Raw genomic sequence first — 23,927 nt, 5'->3', positions numbered from 1 at the left:
GTGCAATTAGATCATAGTTTTAAAAAAACAACAAAAAATCCTACAAGATTCTCAAGTGATTATGCATCCATTTACATATAAAAGACTTTCAATGAAACAATTTGATTAGGATTTTTAATAATTCTCCTAGCAACCTTAAGATCTGAACAGTTGCATTGAATTTATAAATATGAATTTTCTACTATGTAAACGTTTATATATCTTCCCAGGAGATTATGTATATGGAATCAAAGTAAAATATCTATTTCCTATTAATAGTTGTAGTCCAATATTGTCTGACAAATGAGCCTTTGATTGCAGTTCTTTCTCTCTCTCTCATGTCTGTCAATCATCTATCAGTCATCTGTATTTATCATCTATCCTTTCTTATCATCTCTCCAGCTAATATCTATCATCTATTACATCATCTATCTGCCAAGTCATGTAATAATGTCATGTCATGTCTGCATGCCTATCATCCATCCATCCATCCATCCATCCATCCATCCATCCATCCATCCATCCTCTCTGCTGCAAAGTGAACTTGGAAACTTAGCATGAACAAGACGGAGTTGTTACTGATTTCAGAGGCTAAACTTCTGGAGAATGCTGCACACTTCTTCAGGTTTGCATTTTGAGGGAGTTCCTGGATCAAGCATTGATACTGAACAGCCAGATAAATATTATTGGCAAACTGAAAGAGATCCAGCTTGGGTCACCTACAGTCAAGAAAGTATATCCTCTGAGTTCTATGGTTTTACATTTTACATATTGCTGATTCTTAACAACAGTTTAAATATTTGTTCTAAAATAACATTCTATGGTTTGCTTTAGCTGTGGTTTAGCCATTTTCCTTTTATTGCTATAAGCTATTCAGAGTTAATAAGGAAATGAGTGACCTACAAGCACAAGCAAGCAAACAAGTTAATCTTAGGAGAGGATTGAAGCTAGTTGAAATTCCACTCATTCCTATCTGATAGTCCAAGGACCAAACTTTTATGCATAAAAGATCCATAAAAAATTGGATAAGGCAAATGCGGTTGTGGAAAAGAGAGAGAGAGAGAGAGAGAGAGAGAGAGGGAGGGAGGGAGGGAGGGAGGGAGGGAGGGAGGGAGGGGGGAACATTTTCAGTGGTTTCACGTCAAAAGTCTTTTGACGTGAAGGCTGAAGTGAAATTGCAAGTTTCAAACTTTGTACAAGTCTGGTAGAACAGAAATCTCTGGCACGTGAAAGAGAGAGCGTGCAACAGTAAGAACTGGGTGGATTTAGACACATTTATTTTTCCTGAGATACAGAATTGCAAAGCAAAAAAAGTGGACATGCAGGCCTCTTTTAATTTCCTTTGCCTTCCGAGCTGCCCCCAGCAGCGTAAGAGCAAGTCCGTACGTTATATAGATGAGAATTGTTTTTGAAAAGTACCACTTCTGACCACACAAATAAATGCATATATTATTATTTATTAAATTATTTATTATTTATTAAATTTATATTATGCTCTCTCTCTTATGATACTGATTGATTCAATACAAGGGTGATTTTGAGGTCAGGGATCAACCCAAACACTGAATCCTACCTGAAGCAGAACCCTCTAAAAATGTATTGCCACCATTTCTCACTTCCTTCAATGCGATGTGTAGGCCAACTCTTGACCAAAGGACAAATTCCCAAAGAGCCAGCAGGGAACCACCCCATATCAGCACAGGCCCAAAGAGCGCAGCTTTTTTTCCAGTTACCTTTGGAAGCCCCAAGTGGGAGAGATCATAGCTTATTGGGATGAACTCTTCCAGGATCATCCAACATGCATGGAGAGCGGGTGAGCTGGACAATAATAGGGGTGGTTTCATCCGAACCTTAAACTTCCTGAGGTGTAATTCAGTCCCTTCTAATACCTGTCAGGACCGCTCAGTGATAGGCCTGCAGAGCACATACAATTTCCTGGCTCCTATTTGTCCCTCCAGCATATCTTCAGAAAGTCAAAGCTTCCTTTAGCCCAGATGGGGATGCAGGTTGTGTTTTCCACCTCTAGGTTTCAAACCTGCTAAGGTAAGGGGAAAGGGGTAGGGGTCGAGGTATTCCTGACCCCCACCCCCCAAGCTGGCTCTCCGAGGCAGGAAGCAGAAGGGAGTGATCCCTGCCTAAGTCCTATCTCCCTTTCATGAAGCCATCGAGAACGCGGTCACTACGCTCTGACATCCAGTAGCCGGCCATCGCAGCCACCGCGCCTATGAAAATGGCAGTGAAGACCATGTCTCCTTTGGCAGCCAAGGTGGCCAGCGCGCAGATGATAGCCCCGAAGAACATCTGCTGCAGCACAACCACTTCGTCATCTGTAATGTCGTCAAAGAATCCTTTCTCAGGAGCATCTGCAAGACAACAAAGAGGCCATCGGCAATGGCAAAGGGCAGTCAGTTTTTAACCTCTGGAGCAGTTTGATTGTCTAGGACAGAGGTCTTCAAACTTGGCAGCTTTAAGACTTGTGGACTTCAACTCCCAGAATTCTCCAGCCAGCATAGCTGGCTGGAGAATTCTGGGAGTTGAAGCCCACAAGTCTTAAAAGCTGCCAAGTTTGGGAACCCCTGGTCTAGGAGGTCAGTGTTTCTCAACCTCGCCAAGGCTGTCTAGGGAATTCTGGGAGTTGAAGTCCACAAGTCTTAAAAGCTGCCAAGTTTGGGAACCCCTGGTCTAGGAGGTCAGTGTTTCTCAACCTCGCCAAGGCTGTCTAGGGAATTCTGGGAGTTGAAGTCCACAAGTCTTAAAGCTGCCATGTTTGGGAACCCCTGGTCTAGAAGGTCAGTGTTTCTCAACCTCACCAAGGCTGACTGGGGAATTCTGGGAGTTGAAGTCCACATATTTGAAACTTGCTAAGGTTGAGAAATTGTGGTCTAGGTTCGCCCTTCCCCTGCCCGGTGTGTAAAAACTGGGTCTTGGCTTGATTCACAAATATATTTAAGCAGTAAAGAAAACAATGATTTCGTAATTCATTTACTCCAAAACAAATCGAAATTTGTGTCTGATTTGGAATATCACTCCGATTGGGATGATTGTGTTTAACTCAATTCTAGACTCTTAACTATTCCTAAAAGAGCCGGTTTGTGAGGAAACATCTGCAGAATGAAGGGAGCCAGAGAATAACAAAGAAGGTGGATCCCAAAGCTGATCCTAGACAGAATTATGGCTACCCCATAGAAAGAACCTGTGAGCTGTCAAGGATGTCGGACTGGTCTGGTGGTTAAGGCACCTGGCTAGAAACCGGAAGACTGTGAGTTCTAGTCCCGCCTTAGGCATGAAAGCCAGCTGGGTGACTTTGTGCCAGTCCCTCTCTCTCAGCCCAACCTGCCTCACTGGCTTGTTGTGGGGAAAACAGCAGGAAGAAGGAGTATTTTATATATATATATATATGTCACCTTATTTGTAAAAAATAATAAAGGCGGGATATAAAGAAATAAAACTAAACTGCACCTGCTGACTTTTACCTGGGGGCTTGTCTTCCACACAGATCCCCTCTTTGCGTAGATGTCCCTCAGCGCAAACACAGCGATAGCTACCCTCTGTGTTCTCACAAACCTCGTTGGCTTCCGTACACACCGGCTCCTCCATTACACCCGCACATTCGTTCACATCTGACGAGGAAGGGGAGCGTTAAGTTCAAAGAAACATAAACAACATTGGCTAAAAACTCGTCCATTTCGTATCTCCCATTTTCATCCCCAAATGCAGCAGCCACGCTTTCCCAGCTCTCTGCTGTGTCATCTGCTCAACTGCTGCGCCTCACCCACCATATCTAAGCCAGTAAATCCTTACTTTTCCAGACCTTGATTCAGCAGATTTCAAGCCTCAAGGACAAATCTAAATTCGGGCTTTGCTCCAAACGAGGGAAAAAGTCCGTTGCCCAGCAAATCAATCCAGATAATGTTTGCATATTTTATATGCATTAGGCTACATCTTACATGCACTTGGCTCTCAAGCCTCTCCTTCCATTAGTTTGTTGCATTTTGAATTTACTATTGGAGAAAAGATGCAGTGTATCTGAGGGCTGAAAAGCCATGACAATTTACGGGTAGTCCTGGACTTATGATCACACTTGAGCCCAACATTTCTGCTGCTAAGTGAGACATTTGTTAAGTGAACTTGGCCCCATTTTAGAAACTTCCTTAACACAGTTGTTAAGTGGATTGTTGCAGTTGTTCAGTTAGTAACAAGGTTGTTAAGTGAACCTGGCTTCCCCATTGGCTTTGCTTGTCAGAAAGTCATAAAAGGTGATCACATGACTGCAACCGTCATAAATATGAATCAGTTGCCCTGCAGCCAAATTTCGATCACATGACCATGAGAATGCTGCAATGGTTGTAAGTGTGGATAGTGGGCATAGTCACTTTTTTCAGTGCCATTGTAACTTTGAATGGTCACTAAATGAACTGTTGTAAATCAAGGACTACCCTTAACAGATAGCCAACTATGATCCACCTCTTTATTTAACTCTATGTATTTGAAAGGCTGAGTGCCAAAGAATTGAAACCTTTGAACTATAGTGCTGGAGAAGACTCCTGCAAGTCCCTTGGACTGCAAGGCGATCAAATCGGTCAGTCCTAGAGGAGATCAACCCTGACTGCTCTTTAGAAGGCCAGATCCTGAAGATGAAACTCAAATACTTTGGCCACCTAATGAGAAGGAAGGACTCACTGGAAAAGAGCCTAATGCTGGGAACGATTGAGGGCTAAAGAAGAAGGGGACGGCAGAGAATGAGGTGGCTGGATTGAGTCACTGAAGCAGTAGGCATGAGCTTAAATGGACTCCAGAGGATGGTAGAGGACAGGAAGTTGGCAAACTGGTTGTTGGAAGAAATCATTAGGGCAGAGAACCGGTTGTTAAATTGCTTGAATCCCACCACTGGTTGGGGGCCAATTTAGAGTCTTTTTGGGGATAGAGCCAACCACCCCAGCAACATCTGGAGTCCAAGGAAAACAGATTGCAACAATTCAGCAGCTCCCCAAGTTAAAATTGAAGGAGTCCCTGCTACTTTAACAGGCCTACTGGCAGGACGAAAGCACTGTAGCGTTAGAGAACTCTTCTAGGCTGCCCAGAAGATTGGCTGCCTCCCAGTTATGCAGGAATAGGAACTTCCAGCCAAGGAACTGCCAGCCAAGGCAACAGTAAACAGCCCAACAAAAGAAACTCTAAAACCACCCCCACCAACACTGACAGGGCAAGCCACTAGAATATAAATTGAGAGCAAACACCCCCTCCCCCCTGTGCACGCATGTTCCAATTGTGTGAACATGCTCCATTTGTGCCTGCCGCTTGTGCAAATGGAGCTGCGCACGCATGCGCTTGCCCACCACTTGGGCAGACCATCCCTCTCCCACCCCCACTGCTGGTCCGCGAAGCCTGAAACATTGGGGAAACCCTGCTGTAAAGTACTATGAAGCAGTATATAAGTCTAAGTGCTATTGGTACTGCTAATGAAACATTTGCATGAAAGCAAGCAAACTCAAGAGAGCACCAAGGACTCCACATAGGAACACTCGCATAGGTGACGGTTGAACTTACCAAGGCATTTGACACCATCTCGCTGGTAGCCCTTGTTGCATTTCTTGCAGCGGGAAGGCCCAGCACCCATGCAGCCAATACAAGCCTTGGCACAGTCTAAAGAGAAAGTAGAGGGTGAAATGAAGAGATGGGCATAGGCATTGACCCCCTAGGGCAGTGATGGCTAACCTTTTTGCCATCATGTGCCAAAAGCAGGGGGGGCGTTGCGGGGGGGGTCACGCACGAGCGTGCCCACACCCATAATTATATACACCACGCTCCTTGCGCATGCGCGCATGACCCCCCCCGCGCTCCCCCCGCTTTTGGCACGTGATGGCATGGTGGGCCCAGAAGTTGGCGTTTCCAGCCTTCGGAGGGCCTCCGGGGGGATGGGGAAGGCCGTTTTCGCCCTCCTCAGGCTCCTAGAGAGGCTCTGAAGCCTGAGGAAAGCAAAATACAGGACTTCCGGTCCCACCAGAAGTTGGCAAACAGGCTGTTCCGGAGGGCCTCCTGGGGGCTGGGGAAGGCCGTTTTCGCCCTCCCCAGGCTCCTAGAGAGGCTCTGGAGCCTGGGGAGAGCAAAAAATGGGCCTTCCTCCCCCACGCCCTCTGGAGGCAGGAAACAGCCTGTTTCCCTATTTCTAGTGGGCCCAGAAGGCCCGAAAATTAGCCGGAGCATGCATGCACATCGGAGCTGAGCTCATGTGCCCACCGATATGGTTCCGTGTGCCACCTGTGGCGGCCCTAGGGATAAGTAAGCCCCTGGGTAGCTGGCTGAATGAAAAGGTAAGGGAAAAATATTAGAACATTATTTGTGTATAAACCATAGCTAGTTTGGTGTAGCAGTTAAGGTATCAGGTTAGATACCAGAAGATTGTGAATTCTACCCCTTCCTTGGGGCAAAGCCAGCTGGGAGATCTTGGGCCAGTCCTTCTCTCCCAGCCCTAGGAAGGAGAAAGAGACAAGGGCAAATCCCTTCCAAAAAACCTTGCCAAGAAAACCGCAGGGATTGGTCCAAGAAATTGCCAGCAGTCAGAAAGAGCCTTGGTAGTACAGTGGTCTAAAGCACCCTGTAATTAAGACCAGCTGCCTGCAATTCCTGCAGGTTCGAATCTTGCCAGGCTCAAGGTTGACTCAGCCTTCCATCCTTTCTAAGGTAGGTAAAATGAGGACCCAGTTTGTGGGGGCAATAAGCTGACTTTGTATAAATATACAAAAGGATGAAGGCTATTGCTTAACGCATTGTAAGCCGCCCTGAGTCTCCGGAGAAGGGCGGCATATAAATCAAATTAAAAAAAACAAAAAGTACACATACACACACACAAATAAATGCAGTAAGCCTAGCATGAAGCATCAAACCATCTGCTGCTTCCTGCTTACGATTGAAACATAGGGGGCTCTCATAGGAGTAAACCTACCCACCCGCCTAAATATATATAAGAATGTCTATCTAAGGGAGATGGAAAAAAATAACGTTCTCAGCTGATAAGACTATGCCATTTTTGCTTCCCTGAAGAACTTCAGCAGCGGGATCTATAGTGGGATTCCTGCCCCAAAGCAAGAGAAACGAGGGTTGATATGCTCATAGCATGACTTCCCACATCTGCTGAAGACCTGTTTCCCCAGCAGAAGCAGGTCTGCTTCTTGGATCCTGTGGGTTCCAAGCGGGACCCACAGGGGTGCAAAGCAACAGATGGTTCATTTTGGAAGCTTTAATCTCTTACCTCGGCATTCGTAGGAGCCTTCTGTATTGACACAAAACTGATTGTTGCGACAGTGTGCCATATCAGTGCCACATTCATCTATGTCTGTAAGAGAGACGGAGAGATCAAGATACTGTAGGGGCAGCCGAATATTTTATCTCCCTCTTTCCTCCCCTCTCTCAATTCTCATGAAGGAATCTTAGTTCATCCTTACATTGAGCTTCTGTGTTGCGGCTGTTGCTATTGCTATTATTTGTTACATTTATTATGGCCACCCATTCTAAAAGACTCTAGGTGGCTTATAACATCCAAATATACAACTGAAACAGTTAAAAACAGGATACAGCAGGGGTGAAATGCTCCTGGTTCGGACTGGCTCAGGTGAGTAGGTAGCGATGGCAGTGGGCAGTTCGGAGAACCGGTAGCAAAAATCCCTGCCCCCGCCCCCCATGCCCAGCTGAGCCGCGCAATCATCAGAGCCTTTTTATTTTCTTTTAAATGGCTCTGATGATCCAAGCTCTGACGATCCCAGCTGAGTTGCCTGCTAACCGCTAGCAAAAATCCGTCCCCCCCCCAGCCTTCAGTTTGCTTACCTTAGCTGCTGGTCGCAATGCCTGCCTTGCTTCGCTTGCTGTAATACCTGCAATCAATTGCATCAGCAAGCAACTGAATCTCCCTGCCTGCAATCAAGCTCATCGGTGAGCAGCTCTATCTGCCTGCCTTATACCTTCTACTGCAGGGGTCTCCAACCTTGGCAACTTTAAGACTTGTGGACTTCAACTCCCAGCAAAGCTGGCTGAGGAATTCTGGGAGTTGAAGTCCACAAGTCTTAAAGTTGCCAAGGTTGGAGACCCCTGTTCTATTGGGTAAGTTTTTTTCTCCTTTGGGAGCTTTAAAAAAAATAGTTAATTGGGTTTTTTTTTAGTTGTTCATTTTTAAGACCTAGCCATTTAAAGTTTAGGAAGTTTTAAATTTAGCTGCTTTTATATAAAAATAAAAATAAATTAAAATAATATTTGTGCAGCTTTCTGAGATTTAGTGTGTTTCTGTAGTGTTTCACTCTAACTACACAAACACACAAAATCTCACAAAGCTGTATGTGGAATTTTGTGTGTGTAAAGTGTGAAAGTTGGGTTTTTGGGCTTTTTGTGGCTGTGTGAGGTTCCTGCTTGTTGCAGGGGCCATTTTGGGTCTAGCACAGCTGCTTTTACATTGTGGGTGAGCCAGTTGCGTTGTGTTGTGTTTTGTAGGTTAAAAAAGGGCAAAGAAGTGACATTGACTTGGCCACGCCCACCCAGTCACCTTACCACCAAGCTCCGCCCACTAGTTAAGCCACACCCACAGAACCAGTAGCAAAAATTTTTAGGTTTCACCCCTGGGATACAGGTAACCCTCAACTTAGAACCATTCGTTTAGTGAATGTTCAAAGTCACAATGGCACTGAAAGAAGTGACTTAAGATAATTTTTCGTACTTATAACCGTAGCAGCATCCCCATAGTCATGTGATCAAACTTCGGATGCTTGGTTCATATTTATGATTGTTGCAAATTCCCAGGGTCATGTGATTCCCTTTTGCGACCTTCTGACAAGCAAAGTCAATGGGAAAGCCAGATTCATTTAACAATTGTGTCAGGGTTCCAAGTAACACCCCCAACAGAATCAAAACTCCGAGGCAGGCATATTCCTCAAAGTATAAATTTATTAGGGGTGTCATATTGGCACATCTGGGGAAAACCCGATTCTGAAAGCTTGTTCTAGTCCGCCGGCAGCCTGCAGAGCTGGCAGCAGAGTCGGACAGTGAGGAGGTTGGGGAAGAACGTGGGCCAGTCCTGGAGTCTGGGGAAGGCTTGGACGAGGGCTCTGCATCAGAGGCAGAGAAAGGGCCATCTGGGAGGTACGTGCTGCCTCCAGAATCGGACTTCAGCGAGGCAGAGGAACAGGGGGAGCCTATTCCCAGTGCGCGCATGCGCAGAGCTGCCAGAAGGCATGAACAGTTAAAACAAAAGGGACGACTCGGGAGTAGGGCTTGGAGATGATTGGCCCCTCCCATAAGACTTAAAAGAGGAACAAAGGCACGTGGGTCTTTGCAGGAAGCAACATCGTTAATTCTGTTCAGTTTAAAGTCTGAAGCTCTGTTTGATTCTGGATTCCGTGTGGCTTTGCCAATTAGGTCAAGGGAGATAAAGGTGGGTGATTATCAGCCTTATCCCAAAGGACTCTTTACAACTATTTGGGACTCGTCTGTGAATGAACAGAATTCACAGCTGTTGCAATAAAAGAGGTTTTTGGGATTACTCGTGTGTTTTACTGACTCAGGAAGCCTAGGTAGGAACAAAGCCCCGCGTTTCCCCCACCCAAATTAAAGTCAAAGTTCTTTCCCCCCCAATCTACATGTCCGTCACATGGTCCAATCTGGTCACTGTCCCAACTCCAGCTGGTCTCCGTCCACGCCTCCCCAGCACCTGGCGAGACGTCCTTGGTTCCCAGGGGAAAGAATTTTATTATGGTTACAAAACCCTTGTTATCTCTACCTCCCCCCTTGTGTTCCCACAGCTCGCCCAGCCACCGCTGCGGCAGCCCTGAAGACGCCAAGGAAAACTGGCTCTAGGGCTGACAAACTGCAGTGATTCACTTAATAACTGTGGCAAGAAAGGTCATAAAATGGAACAAGACTCATTTGACAACTGTCTTGGCTTAATAACAAATGTTGGGCTCAATTGTGGTCCCAGGTTGTGGACTACCTATCTTCATGATTATTTACTGAATGCATTATAGGTAGCCCTTGACTTAGGATCTTAACGGAGCCTGCCAATTATTCTCGTAAGTCATGACACTCATCAAGTGACCGATTCAATTTTGTGACCATTTTTTTTTTTTGCAGCACTCATTAAGCAAATGGGACTTTTGTTAAGTGAACCTTTTGTTCCCTATGGAACATTTTCAGCACAAATGTCATAAATCGTGGTCACAGGACTGCCGAACACTGCAAACAGCCATCAATGCCGGCCAGTTGCCAAGTGCCCAAAATTCAGTCATGTGTCTGCGGGTGGAGGAACTGGCTTGGGAACACCTTTTAGAGGGTGTGTTGTAATTTTGAACAGTCACTTATGACATCACTGGTCATAAATCAAGGACTACCTGTACCCTGTCCAAAAGAATCAGGTCTTTGAAGGAATTCTGCCTTTTCAAACATCACCAAGCCAACTCCAGACAATATCAGGGCCACAGGCTCACCAATGCATCGTTGGTTGTGCAGCATCCAGCCTCTCTTGCAGCGCAGACAGCTGGTATCCTCGGGGCCTGAACAGCGCCCACAGGCCCGGTAGCACTCTGGGTGGGCGAGAGAATTGGGTGAAAAGGAACAGTTTACAAGTGAGGTGAGGTGGAAGTTTGAGAAGAAAAAGCAATACAGGACTGAATACAATACAACTGTCCCCAGTTGTATGCCTTCCGGCCAACCTGCCACATAAACTAAAGTTATTTTTTTTTTAACTTTGCTTTCGGATGGGTAGACTGCAAATCTGTTGTGTTGAGCTTTATTTATAGAGGAGGGGTGTCAAACTCAAGGCCCAGGGGCCGGATCTGACCCGGGGGTGGTGGTACTTAGATCTGGCCCGTGGGGCCGCCCTGGAAACAGCGAAGGACCAGCCCGCAGTGCTTCTGCCAGCGAAGACGGGCTCCCGAGCTCCGTTTTCAGTTGCCACGGCCTCCTGCAACCCTCTGGCAGTGAAAATGGAGCTTGGGAGTTTTCATTGGCAGAGGGTTGCAGGAGGCCGTGGCAACCAAAAAACGGAGCTCGGGAGCCCGTTTTCGCTGGCACTCGGGCCACCACAGGTGCCCCCGAGGTCAAACACAACCCTGATGCGGCCCTCAATGAAATCGAGTTTGACACTCCTGTTATTGACAGATAATACGAAGTATGTGTGTGAGGCATACTCTTTTCACACATAAATGCTGTTACGGTGCTATAAACGTATCTGTAAATATAGTATTGGAATACAGAATAACAGAGTGCCCAAAAGGCTGGGGGCCGCTGGTCTACAGAAAGCCACCATCTACAGTAGTATTAGCCTACAAGAGGCTTTATTAATTCCTGGCAACTGCCAGGACTAAAGCCTTAACTTTTCTTGGCCAGATTTCAGAAGTGATTTGCCGTTGCTTCCTTCCTAGGGCTCAGAAAAATGACTAGACCAAGGATACCCAGCTGGCTTTGTGCCTAAGGCAGGACTAGAATTCACCATCTCCTGGTTTCTAGTCTGATGCCTTCTCCACTAACTCTCAATTGGCTCTGTAGGAAGTTAGCACCCACCCCTTTCCTGGAAGAATGAAATATTTTAGGAAATATTAAAAAGGCAGAATATTATATTTCCCTGGTTGAGAAATGGAGAAACATATTTTAAAGACAAAGCAGCTTCCTGCCTCCCCCCCCCACCACACACACCTTTGTTAATGGGCCAGAGGCAGAAACTCAATCTTTGTCAATGGACCATCATCTGCAACACAATAGCAACAGAAACTTACACAATGGGACCCATCTAGGACAGAAACTCACCACATGGCACCTGGGAAGATTATATCAGCCAGCAAGGCTAGCTAAGACCCCCACCCCATGGGAGTCTGACAACCAATCAGGATACTCTTTCTGGGCCCCAGGAAGTTCAAAGCCAGAGAGGGCATAAAACCCGGGGACTCGCTGTATCTCGTCCCTTTTTTCTGTTCAGGAACTCAAACCATCTGATCCTATCCACCATTAAACCATCTTTCCAAGCAGTCTCCATGTTTCCAGTGTCTTTTTCCCCACTTGGAGCTGAACCCAGAAGGATATTTCTTCCTACAGCTCATAGCAAGAGATTACAGAAAGACAATTCCCCGACCTTCCCCAGCCCAGCCCAGCAAAAACACTCTACATACCCGCACATACCAGGTGGCTGTCATTGCGAGCAGCTTCATAGTAGCCATCTCCACACTCTGAACAAAAGGGACCACCGTAGCCAGTGTGACACATGCAAAGACCAGTGCCCCCACGAGTGCCTTCACCATCACATTGCCCGTATCCGCTGCAAGGCTTCTCGGTACCTCCAGGGCAGGCTGCAGAGAGATGGACATCAGATGTGGAAACCGACATGCCACTTGGCTCTACCCTGCAGTGCTCAGATTTCTTAACTCACTTCGTCTCTTCTTCCCATTCCAGATACCTACGTTTTGCAATCTTAAGGATTTTCTTTACTTTTAAACACTTCAGTCTTGGAAAGAAAGGGATTGCAAGAGAGTAAGCAGGCACCCAATGAGGAATACCCAGGCTGTCTGTGGAAGCACATTCATGACTGCCATCTGTATCGCTTTCAATGTGTATTCCTCATTGTTGTGGCTGCTTATTCTCTTGTAATCCCTTCCTATCCAATTAATGTAAATGCAAATATTAATTCCCTTCTTTATTGCAGGGATAATTACTGTATTTTTCGGAGTATAAGACGCACCTTTTTCCTCCCTAAAAGAGGCTGAAAATTTGGGTGCGTCTTATACTCCGAATATAGCTTTTTCAAAGCTTTTTTTCAGCCCTAATGAGGCGCTAGCGAGTGAAGCCATCTTCCCAGCTTTGCCTGCTCCCTCGACTCTCCGCTATGCTTCAACAAGGCGCTACCGAGTGCCGCTGTGCTTTAATGAGGCACTAGTGAGTGAAGCAATCTCCATGCTTTGCTTTGCTCTGACTCTCAGCTGTTCTTTAGAAGCTTTTTTTCAGCCCTAACTAGGTGCTAGCCAAGTGAATCGATCTCCCTGTGCTTTGCCTGCTTTTCTCATTGCTGCTTCCTCTCAGCTGTGCCTTAGAAGCTGTTTTTTATCCCCAAGCAGGGGATAAAAAACCAGCAAACTAATGTGCTGAAGCTGACCAGACTAAGGACGCTAGCCAGATGAATACCTGATAGGCAGATTCCCCCCCCCCCCATTTTCCTCCCCAAAAACTAAGCTGCGTCTTATACTCTGGTGCGTCTTATACTCCGAAAAATATGATAAGCCAAACAGTGGAAGAATGGGGAAAAAGAAAGCAGTTGCAGCCATGTGATTTTCCACTTTAGCAACTGCTTCACTTAATGTCAAATGTGCTGCTCAGTTGCGGTTGCTAAATGAGGACTATCTGTATTAAAAAAAAAACAAGCCATCTCAGATGTTTATTAGACTTCCATGATCCTTTCCCCCATCTGCTGCCTTCTAGAAATGTTGGAACTCTCCTCATCTCCAGCCAGGTAGCCAAGAGAAATGCTGCCAAGCTATAGAATCAGTGGAAGGCCTTTGAAAATATATGCTCCTAAGCAATTAAATCAGGGAGAATAACTGGAATCTTTGCTCCAGCCAAGTTCTGGAGGATCCACATATGAGATGCACAAAGACTGTTGGAACATCCCCTCCAGGAAACCCCATAGGCCTTAGAAATACTCACTCTGGCAATCAGGGCCATAGGTGCCAGATGGGCAGCATAACTTCAGGGTATCCATGCACAACCATTGGAAAAGGTCTGGGTGCGGCTGCTGCCTAAGGGGAAAAAAAACAACATATCTTCTGGTTATTGCTGCTCCTCATTCCACCATGCTGCAATTTATCAATGATACAAGCTCTGCCCAACTCCCAAGAATGAAACAGCCATAGAGTATTTGGGCCGGAGAGGGACACAGATACAAAGTGAGATCATTGGTCCACATGACACAAGACTGTCTATGCACTGACTAGTGGTATTTGTGGTTTCCCAGCCTACCTGGGAATTGAACTAGGGAATTGAGCAGGTATTTTTTCTCTGAATTTGTTTTTTTTTTTAATTTAACGTATTTTTCAGAGTATAAGACGCTCCGGACTATAAGACGCACCTACCTTTTTTGGAGAAGAAAACACGAAAAAGAAATCTGCCTCTGCCTCCCAGCTATTTTGCCTCGTTACAGCAAACAGCAAACAGCCTGCTTTACTTTCCTTTTCCTTTTCAGCATAGCTTGATTAGCACAAGAAAAAAAAAAATCTGCTCCCAGCAATTTACCTCCTTGCAGCAAGCAGCAGAGGCCCACGCAGCAATAGGCAATGGCAATCCCTGCAGCCTGAAACAGCTGAGAGTCAGGAGGCCGATCCACCCGACAATCAACTTGTGTTAATTAGGTTGTGCTGAAGCTAAAACGGACTGTTTCTTCTTGCTGCAAAGAGGTAAATTGCTGGGAGGCAGAGGCCAAAGGGTGGGGGCCAGTGGGTGGGCGGGGCTACATTCCATGTATAAAACACATCCAAATTTTCACCCCCTTTTAGGGGGGAGGAAGTGCGTCTTATACTCTGAAAAATACGGTAACTTTGCCTACTGAATGATACAGATCATTGAAGTTCCTCGGTTCAACTCCATAGCTTGAGTTTTCCTCCTGCTAACATAGGGAATACTGATATGATCTGTAGTAAATAGGGCCCCAGATTGGGTTTGTTCCACACCAAGTAAGTTAAAGCATCCTGTGATGCCCTAGTCTTCTTGTTTTTAACTCACTCATGGAACCACCAATGCTCTACGTGGTCTTCGCTTTGCTCCAGCAGCTGGTGGCAGGCAAAATCTGACGTAGAACACACACTTTCCAATACTTCCAACAGACGTGTTTCACTGGGAGGGGGAGAAAGAGACAGCATGAGAATTGAGGGAGTTGGAGAAGTCGAGGCAGAGTTCTGTCCTAGAAAGTCTGCCCTACCTGCTTGATCAAAATAGCCTTCTGTTATCCCTCTAAGCCAGTGTTATTCAACTTCGGCAGCCAGAAGATAGGTGGACTTTAAATCCCAGAATTCCCCAGTCAGAAAAGCTGGCTAGGGAATTCTGGGAGTTGAAGTCCATCCATCTTCAAGCTGCCAATTTTGAATTACACTGCTCTAAGGTATCTTTTGTCCAACTAACCATTCAGAAATCTCTCTCTTGACCTTTCACACAGGAACCTTAAATAAACTTCATATTCTTTCTCAAAATTTCATCCAGATATTCTTTCGGCAAGCAGCCAGTCCCTAATGCTTTCCTTCCTCCCCAGAGTCAAGTTAGGAGCTGGCAAAATGATAGGCAAGTGACTCTGGGGAGAACAGTGAACAACAGCTGTGAAACCATGGAACAAACATGAAAGGTGTTTGTCACACTGGCGACCATTTCCTTAACCAATTAACTGTTGCAGCAATCAGCTTCTCACTGCAGACCTACTGTATGAAGAAAAAAAAAAGGATAAAAGGATGTAATGTATCTTTATTAGTTGTTTCTTTTTAAATGTAAGCTTTCAAGTTCACCAAAACTCACACAACGGGTAATTAAAATGGAGAAAAGGATAACAAACATGGTTTATCCATAGAGGAGGCATGGGGAATGTCACAGTAGAAAAGAGGGCACATGAAGAATTCCAGATTTGATTGTGTATCTATATAGAAAACAGCCCAGCTAATTAATGATGACATCACAGAGAAAAATTACATCCCAGCTGTATGCTCGTTTTTCAATTTAAGTCTGAAATGAAATCAACCTGCATCGGTACAATCGAATCTATTAATACAGCTAGATACCATGTTTCCAAAAGTGTTAGAATGACAGCTCCCATAATTCCCAACCAGCTACCTCAGTTCATATGCTCTTCCTATCTGGGAATTCTAGTAAATACTGGAGGGTATAAATTTGAAGATAATCGACAAGATCGACAAGCACAGCGTCTTAGTCCCTGAGTCACCGTGTCCCTCATCTCATCACTATACAACCATATATATATTTACATAGAGATAACTTTTAGGTTCACTGACATTTCATTTGAGCTAAATGAGGACAACATCCCATGAATGTGCTGAATTTAAAACTTGCTCATTCTTTATATAACTCTTTAAGCTATCCCCAAATGGTCCGATATTTTTAATGAGATAACAGACTTAACTATCCCTTAAGGGAGAAAAAATATTTTTTCATTTTTTTCATTCCACCCACACATTTCATGATTAGCTAATGTAAATAAATCCTTCACGGCCCACTGAGGTGACAGTCCCTGACAGAATTCAAAATCATATGGAATGTTGGGAGCTGTTGTCCAATAATATTTGGAAAGATTCCCCATTTCTGATCTAAAATGAAGGATTTAATCACTCCATATTTCATTGACATTATTACTTGCTTTACTTTTTTCCTACTCATCCTCATCTCTCTCAAGAAGAAAATACATGACTTGTACTGTCTGCATTCTGGATCTGAAAAGGCACAATTCTGCACTCAGAATTAAAATATAGATGAGTTTTCCCCCCTGCGGACAAGGAGTGGAAAACTCCTAAAGCAGAGAAATACATCTCAGCAGATAGTCCTTGACTTACTACCATTCGTTTAGGGACCGTTCGAAGTTACAATGGCACTGAAAAAAGTGATTGATGACCGTTTTTCAGACTTTCACACTTTTTCACACTTATGACCACTGCAGCATTCCCATGGTCACATGATTAAAATTCAGATGCTTGGCAACTGGTTCATATCTATGAAGGTTGCAGTCTCCCGGGGTCATGTGATCAGTTTTTGCAAACTTCTGACAAGCAAAGACAATGAGAAAACCAAATTCACTTAACAACTGTTTTACTAATTTAACAACTGCAGTGATTCACTTAAGCAAGAAAGGTTGTAAAATGGGGCAAAACTCACTTAACTACTATCTCGCTTAGCAATAGAAATTTTGAGCTCAATTATGGTCATAAGTCGAGGACTACCTGTACAGACATGAAACAGGCCAAGTGCTACCAAGACTCAGAGCCGTTAAAAGTTGCCTTACTTTATCATCTAATGAAAACTCCGTCTAGAGTGAAAGCTTGTTTTATAACCATCGGCCTTATTATAAACTCAATATTAAGAACTGCTCTGGTGTACAGTAAGGATGAAGACCGAATTAATAGCTCAAAGATTGAATTATTGAATATCCTCACCCAGATTGTGGGTCAGAGTCAGAGCTCAAATGATGCAAATAAATAAAATGCTGGAATTGAGTTCCTGCATCTATTTGTTAAATTTATATGCCACCCATCTTGCCGTCCATGCTTAAGAACAACATGGATATGCATTCATTTCTTTGCTTGTTTGTTATTGTTATTAACAGTAAAAAAAAAGTTCTATGAACATTTTATAGTTTTTAAACATTAGTTTAAAAAAACTAATAAATGTAAAAGACACAGGAAAGTATCTTGATGACAAAGGAGAGGAACTCAATCAATATTTGCAAAAATGTTTTTTATGGTCCCCTGACAAAATATAGCTTTCTCAGCTAATAAACTAGACCAGGGGTGGGCAACTGTGGCCCTTTTACAACCTGTGGACTTCAACTCAGCTTGGCTGTCTCAGGAATTCTGGGAGTTGAAGTCCACAGGTTGTAAAAGGGCCACAGTTGCCCACCCCTGGTCTAGACCCAATGACTTCTGTTCAGGTTTTCCTCATTAGAACTGCCTTCCCTCTAAGACAGTGTTTCCCAAACTTGACCCTTTGAAGATGTATGGACTTCAACTCCCAGAATTCCTCAACCAGGCATACTATTCCTCAACCAGGCATACTGGTTGGGGAATTCTGGGAGTTGAAGTCCATGCATCTTAAAATAGCCAAGTTTGGGAAACACTGCTCTAAGACAAGACTTCCCAATCTTGGCACTTTTAAGACACGTGGACTTCAACTCCCAGAATTCCTCATTCAGCCATGCTGGCTGAGGAATTCTGGGAACTGAAGTCCACATGTACACTATCGGTCGGCCTCCAACTGCAATAAAGATTCTGGCAATTGGAGTATTGTCAGAATTTCCACAATAATGTTTAAAATCAAGCAATTATCCAAGTTATCATAGCCTTTTTTTTTTGTAAGAGACTTTGTCTTGGGTGTCGAGGCTCATCTTGTTGGACTTTATGCGATCAGGGTACTAGTAAGAGGTTGCTACTTCCCAACAAGGATACTGGTATGGCCCGGGGTCTACAGTATCAGCATCTCACCAATGGCCTGTTGCAGCCCAGCCTTCAAATCACCTGTTGGCGTATTTGGCAAGCTTCTCTTCTTCCCAGGCGGTGTTCCCGCCCCCGAAGTTCTCTCGCTGTGTCCGCTCCAGACCCTGAGAAGGCAGGACAAGCCTCACAGCAAAGCCAGAGCTGATCTCGCCCCATCCCAGCACAGCAGCCCTCAACCCCATGCAATACAAACTGACCCTCTCCATTGCTGCTTTCTGCCCCGCCTCATCCTCTACACATCTCCATACCTCTCTCAACAGCATTTGGTCCAGAGTACTGCCCTCCCCACCACCACAAACCCTCTTCTGAGACTGGGGGGAGGGGGCAGATGAATGCCTAGCAACCCCAGCTAAATGGGATGTCCACTTTGCATTAATCAAAATTACAGACACCCAGTCCATTTTGGAGATCCTTTCTAGCCTCCCACCTTATTGAAATTGTCGACAAGATCCCGACAGGTCTGGCAGGTATCTTGCTGGGAACCACCAGAGTTTGGCATCCAGTGGAATAGCAAGAGGAAGAAGAGCAGAACAGATGGGATTTTCATCCTGGAAAAAGCCATTTTCAGGCCAGGAACAAGACTGGAAGAAAGAGGAAGGTTGGTGAGACCAATACGAGTATTTGAGAATAGAATAGAATAGAATTCTTTATTGGCCAAGTGTAGAAACAAAAATACATTCATCAAGAATCATAAGATACAACACTTAGTCATAGGTTACTAAATAAGCAATCAAATCATACTAGGAAACAAATAAAACAATATAAATCATAAAGATACAAGTGACATGGTTATAGTCATAAGTGGGAGGAGATAGGTAATAGGAAGGATGAGAAGAATAATAGCAATACAGTCTTAGTAAATAATAAAGCAAATAATAATACATAATACAGTTTCTTAATAAAGAAACTAATGGGAGCAACAGACTCCTAGGCAGTGGATATGTGGCAACACGGGTTAAAGATTATTCTGCATAAGCTCCACATCTGTTTTCTTGATATGCAGGGTGACAATCCAAATCTTAACCCCAAGAATTTGGGATTTAAAAATTTCATGCTATAAGTGATGTATTGCAAACAACTGGACAAGATTAAAAAAAATCATTTATTTGCTACATTTATATCCCACCTTTCCCCCCCAGGAACTCAAGGTCGCATACCTAGACATATATTCAACTGTCCCCAAATTACTCCACAAGGTAGCTTAGAGATTGGAGAGACCCAAAGTTAACCACTCAATCTCCATGCCTGAAAGCACCTTTCGGCCTCAGTTTCTCTAGTCTTAGTCCAATATCTCAATTGTTCCTCTACCTCACAATATTAAGTAAGAAAGGAGGAAGATGGGGAAAAGAAACAGGCATTCAAGCTAGGGGTGAAATGTTCCCAGTTCGGACCAGATCGCCCGATCCGGTAGCGATGGAGGCGGATGGTTCGGAGAACCCGTAGCATAAATCCCTGCCAACCCCCCCCCCCCCCAATGCCCAGCTGAGCTGCACAATCATCTGAGGCTTTTTTTTACTTTTAAAAGCATTTTTTCTACAACCTCTTCGGCTGAAAAAATGCTTTTAAAAGTAAAAAAAAAAGCCTCTGATGATCACACGGCTCAGCTGGGATCATCAAAGTCTTTTAAAAGAAAAAAACCTTTTTTTTCTTTTAAATGCCTCTAACGGTCCAAGCTGAGTTGCTTGATCGTCAGAGGCATTTAAAAGAAAAAAAGCCTCTGCCGATCAGGCAACTCAGCTGGGATCGTCAGAGCCTTTTGAAAGCATTTTTTTACAACCTCTTCGCTGAAGAGGTTGCTAAAAAAATGCTTTTAAAAGTAAAAAAAAAAAATTGGCCACACCCACCCAGTCACATTACTCCCCCACCAAGCCATGCCCACAGAACCGGTAGTAACAAATTTTACCCCTGATTCAACCCTATTGAAATTGTAAGGAAAAAAAATCTTGCTTGGGAACTCATTAAAAAAAAATGTTAATACATACTTGAGCCCATCTAGTCAAGCATCCCTAAATGTCTTTAGGAAGTGCGTTAGTGTTATTAATAATTAGTGTTAGTGTTATTAATAATTTACATTCAAAGGGATTCTGTATGATTTTGAAATGTGAGCTACATTTCTCAGAAATGAAGACTATTCTATGTAGTAAATGGACATTAAGCTTTCTAGTTGCCACTATTAGTCATTATTAAATGAAAAACCTTCTATAACCAACTATAACAGAGTTGGAAGGGACCTTAAAGGTTTTCTAGTCCAGGGGTGTCAAACTCACGGCCCGCGGGCCAGATGCATCACGCACTAGCTACGCCCACACCCAGTTTAGCGAAGGAGGAAAAAGTCATGATACATCACATGATGCCACTGTGACAATGCAAGTTTGACACCCCTGTTCTAGTCCAATCTCCTACTCAAACAAGAGATCCTATACCATTCTGGACAAATAGCTGTGCAATCTCTTCTTAAAAACCCCAAGTGATGGATCACCCAAAACTTCTGAAGGCAACCATTCCACTAATGAATTGTTCTGTCAGGAAATTTCTCCTCAGTTCTAGGTTGCTTCTCTCCTTGATTACTTTCATCCATTGCTTCTTGTCCTGCCTGCACGTGCTTTGAAGAATAGGTTGTCCTCCTCTTCTTTGTGACAGCCCCTTAGATATTGGAACACTAAAGGCATTTTTGGAAAGTAAGTGGATAACTGTAATCTCCTTCCCAAGAGCCATTTAGCTGTCAGGTAGCTGCTCTGACAAAGTGTATGGTTTCTGTGCACCTCCAACATTGTTCTTTCTATATTCCCATGCTTGGGAATGGAGAAACCTAAGCTTTGTGTGGCAAAAGAATCTGAAAAACAGGAGCTGTGTTAATCCCAATTACCCAGTGATATAATGCCCATTTAAGCATGCTCATGAATATACAGTAAACTACTAACAAGTCATATAAACTGATAAGCCACAAATAACGGATCCAATTTATACATAAATTAGTAAGTCGCATCAAGAAGAAAAGACTCACTCAATCTGGTAGTACCCTGTTTTCCCCAAAATAAGACATCCCCTGATAATAAGCCCAATCGGGCTTTTGAGCACATGGCAATAAGGCCAAGCGCTTATTTCAGGGTTCAAAAAAAATATAAGACAGGCAAGGTCTTATTTTCGGGGAAACACGGTATCCAAAATCTAATAAATATGCATTACGCTTTCGAATGAGATTTGGCCTTGGACTTCTGCCACTTCCCTGTAGCATCAAAGGTATATAGAAACCTAATTCGATAGCTCAAAACACATTTTAGGCAGACACTGATCACAAATATAAAAGTCACAGATACTGGATGCAGCCAGTAACAGCCAGATCAAGCTGCTTGATCTAAAAAAAAAAAACCCATCTCCCAAACTGTCATTCATGAATAGATGATGAATCTCATTCTTTTAACGAATTACTAAATTCTAACAATTTGAAGTAAACTGCAAAAATCTGAATGACCAAGAGATACCAGAAATATTAAAGCTGCTGTAAGTATGGGGTATCCTAATCTCCAGCAGATGGCATCAAATCTACCTTCCCAGCATTGGACTACCCTCCACAAGCATTGGACTACAACTCCCACCATTCCTCAGCCTATACATAACCAATAGTCATTCTGTTGGCCTTACTTGATGGAGGTTATAGGCAAGCTAAGACACCAAGCTGTGGAAAATATGTGTTACAAGCTGGTCCCCTACTGTTCAGAATACAGCCGCAAGCCACCACAGCACAATAGGGACATTATCTGATGGCCACTTCCTTAGAAAGGCAATTATGAATTTAGCAGGACTTACTTCAGTGATCTAAGGGATCATTGAACAAATCAATCCAGAGTTCTCACTGGAGGCACACAATGACCAGGCTCAAAATGATCCCTATGTCAGAGACATTATGTGAGGAGGATCTGGATCGCTGGAGAAGGCTGTACTATTGAGAGAGGTGGAAGGAAAGAAAAGAAGAGGGTGACCAACAGCAAAGTGGATAGCCATGGGTCGGTTCAACGTTGGAAGATCCTCCTATGTGGTTGCTGGAGTCAAAAAACAAAAAAACAAAAACCACGACTTGATGGCACATCATGGATCCAGAATCGGCCCAGCTAGAAAATCAGGGAACGTGTAAACGGGATGACACAGGATTCCACTTGCTCCGATCTCTCTGCATAGCAGCTGCACATCCAAAGGAGGGATGCAGCGAAGATATTTTTTTCTCTCTCCCGGTTCTGGGGCGGCCGGAGGCGACCCTCCCTATTTCTGCAGGTAGGAAAAAACAGGAGCCACCCGGTGCCACCGAATGGCCAACCCAGCTCCCGAACACAACCCCAAGAAAAGGCGCTTTCCCTGAATCCACCGCCCTACGCCTGGCTCGGGGGCTCCAAACCTACCTTGCCTCTCCCGGCTCGCCCCCTCGGGAGAGCAGCGCGAGCCAACGGGGGAAGCCCGGAAGTGCAGCGCCCACTTTCGCACGCAAGTCAAGTCGACTCCCGGGTCCGCCGCAGCTGAGCGCTTTCACCCCCCCCCTCCGCCCTCCTCGCCGACCGCAAGATTGCCATCAAAGGAGGGGGGCAAACCCTTCCTCTCTCCGCCAATGACATCGGGCCCTGTGCGATGACATCATCCCCTCCTCCTTCCAGCGACCAATAGGCGGGCTCCGTCCGGTTTCCCCTCCCCCCCTCGGAGCAGCACCTGTCAAGACGCTTAAAGAGGCCGCGGAGGCGTTGGGTCAGGCTCTTCTGCAGTCGCCAGAGCAAGAGGTCCTGCCGGAGCGAGATTATATTTCATCCTCCATTAAAAAATGTCCGGACAAAATAAAATCCTGTTGCTGTTGAACACAGTCTTCTCCTTCTGAGTCCAAAACACCTCTTAATCCGGTCTTTCCCACTATGTTTGCCCTGCAGATTCGTTGAAAATAATAATAATAATAATAATAATAATAATAATAATAATAATAATAATAATAATAATAATAATAATAATAATAATAATAATAGCTCTACAAAAAACCACCTTACTCGGAACAGCTTACATCCTCCGACGATACCTTAACAGTTCCTAGGTCCTTGGTTAGGACTCGAGCTGCTGAGCTATTAACCAGCCTCAAAGGCTGTGAATCTCACCAAAGTTTAACCAATTATTATTATTATTATTATTATTATTATTATTATTATTATTATTATTATTATTATTATTATTATTATTTAATTCTGTGCCTGACTGGGAAAATGTAGATTGTAGAGGAAAGAAGTTTGAGTAAGAGTGCATAAACACTGTCGCCAGCAGCCTTTGCTTAAATTAACATCTCATGCATTTGAAAGTAAAATCTGCATTTTGCGGTTACTGCCAAATAAACCTTTGCTTGACACGGAGCAGCTGTACAAACATTAAGTTTGAGTTATGTAAATATGAATTTGGGCCTCAATTTCAATAGCAGAAACATCTTCCTAATTGTAAAAAATGGGCAGGGGAGAATCCCATTCAGAGCAGTTACTGAGAAACCTCTGGGAAAAAAATACTTTTAAAAAGTGAAGATAGATCAGAAATTGTATCACTCCTAGAGGTAGAATCCTGTGAACAAGGAGGAGGCTACATTCGGAGGCTTTTAAAGCCCTCCAAATTCAGGTCAGTTTTCTAGCAGAATGAATCAGACTCCCCAGATTGAGAGGGACATGAAACACTTAAAGTCTACTTTGATGACAAACAAAATACAATTATGAAAAACTGCAA

The 23,927-nt window shown here is 44.2% G+C and overlaps 1 protein-coding gene across 3 annotated transcripts; it reads right to left on the bottom strand.

Annotated features, from left to right (window-relative positions):
* Nucleotides 1-1,245: 1,245 nt before the first annotated feature.
* On the bottom strand, nucleotides 1,246-22,680 carry CRELD1 (cysteine rich with EGF like domains 1). 3 transcript variants are annotated; one of them, XM_070936771.1, is made up of 12 exons: nucleotides 22,589-22,680; nucleotides 22,002-22,134; nucleotides 18,622-18,775; nucleotides 18,216-18,298; nucleotides 14,716-14,826; nucleotides 13,645-13,736; nucleotides 12,120-12,296; nucleotides 10,443-10,538; nucleotides 7,229-7,312; nucleotides 5,527-5,622; nucleotides 3,453-3,599; nucleotides 1,246-2,342 (listed from the first exon to the last, which is right to left on the bottom strand). In XM_070936771.1, exons 3-12 carry the CDS (start codon nucleotides 18,754-18,756, stop codon nucleotides 2,122-2,124), a joined length of 1,242 nt encoding a protein of 413 aa, XP_070792872.1. In that variant the 5' UTR covers nucleotides 18,757-18,775; nucleotides 22,002-22,134; nucleotides 22,589-22,680; the 3' UTR covers nucleotides 1,246-2,121. The 3 variants fall into 3 exon arrangements, with proteins under 3 accessions (XP_070792872.1, XP_070792873.1, XP_070792874.1); XM_070936772.1 differs by having other exon boundaries at nucleotides 22,002-22,129; XM_070936773.1 differs by lacking the exons at nucleotides 22,002-22,134; nucleotides 22,589-22,680 and adding an exon at nucleotides 20,618-21,027.
* Between the last annotated feature and the right edge of the window lie 1,247 nt (nucleotides 22,681-23,927).

Source organism: Pituophis catenifer, unplaced genomic scaffold (assembly GCF_029215685.1).
Source record: "Pituophis catenifer annectens isolate HBS135680 unplaced genomic scaffold, rPitCat1.0.hap2 SCAF_2, whole genome shotgun sequence".
NCBI lineage: Eukaryota > Metazoa > Chordata > Lepidosauria > Squamata > Colubridae > Pituophis > Pituophis catenifer.
This window is presented reverse-complemented; position numbering and strand designations above follow the sequence as displayed.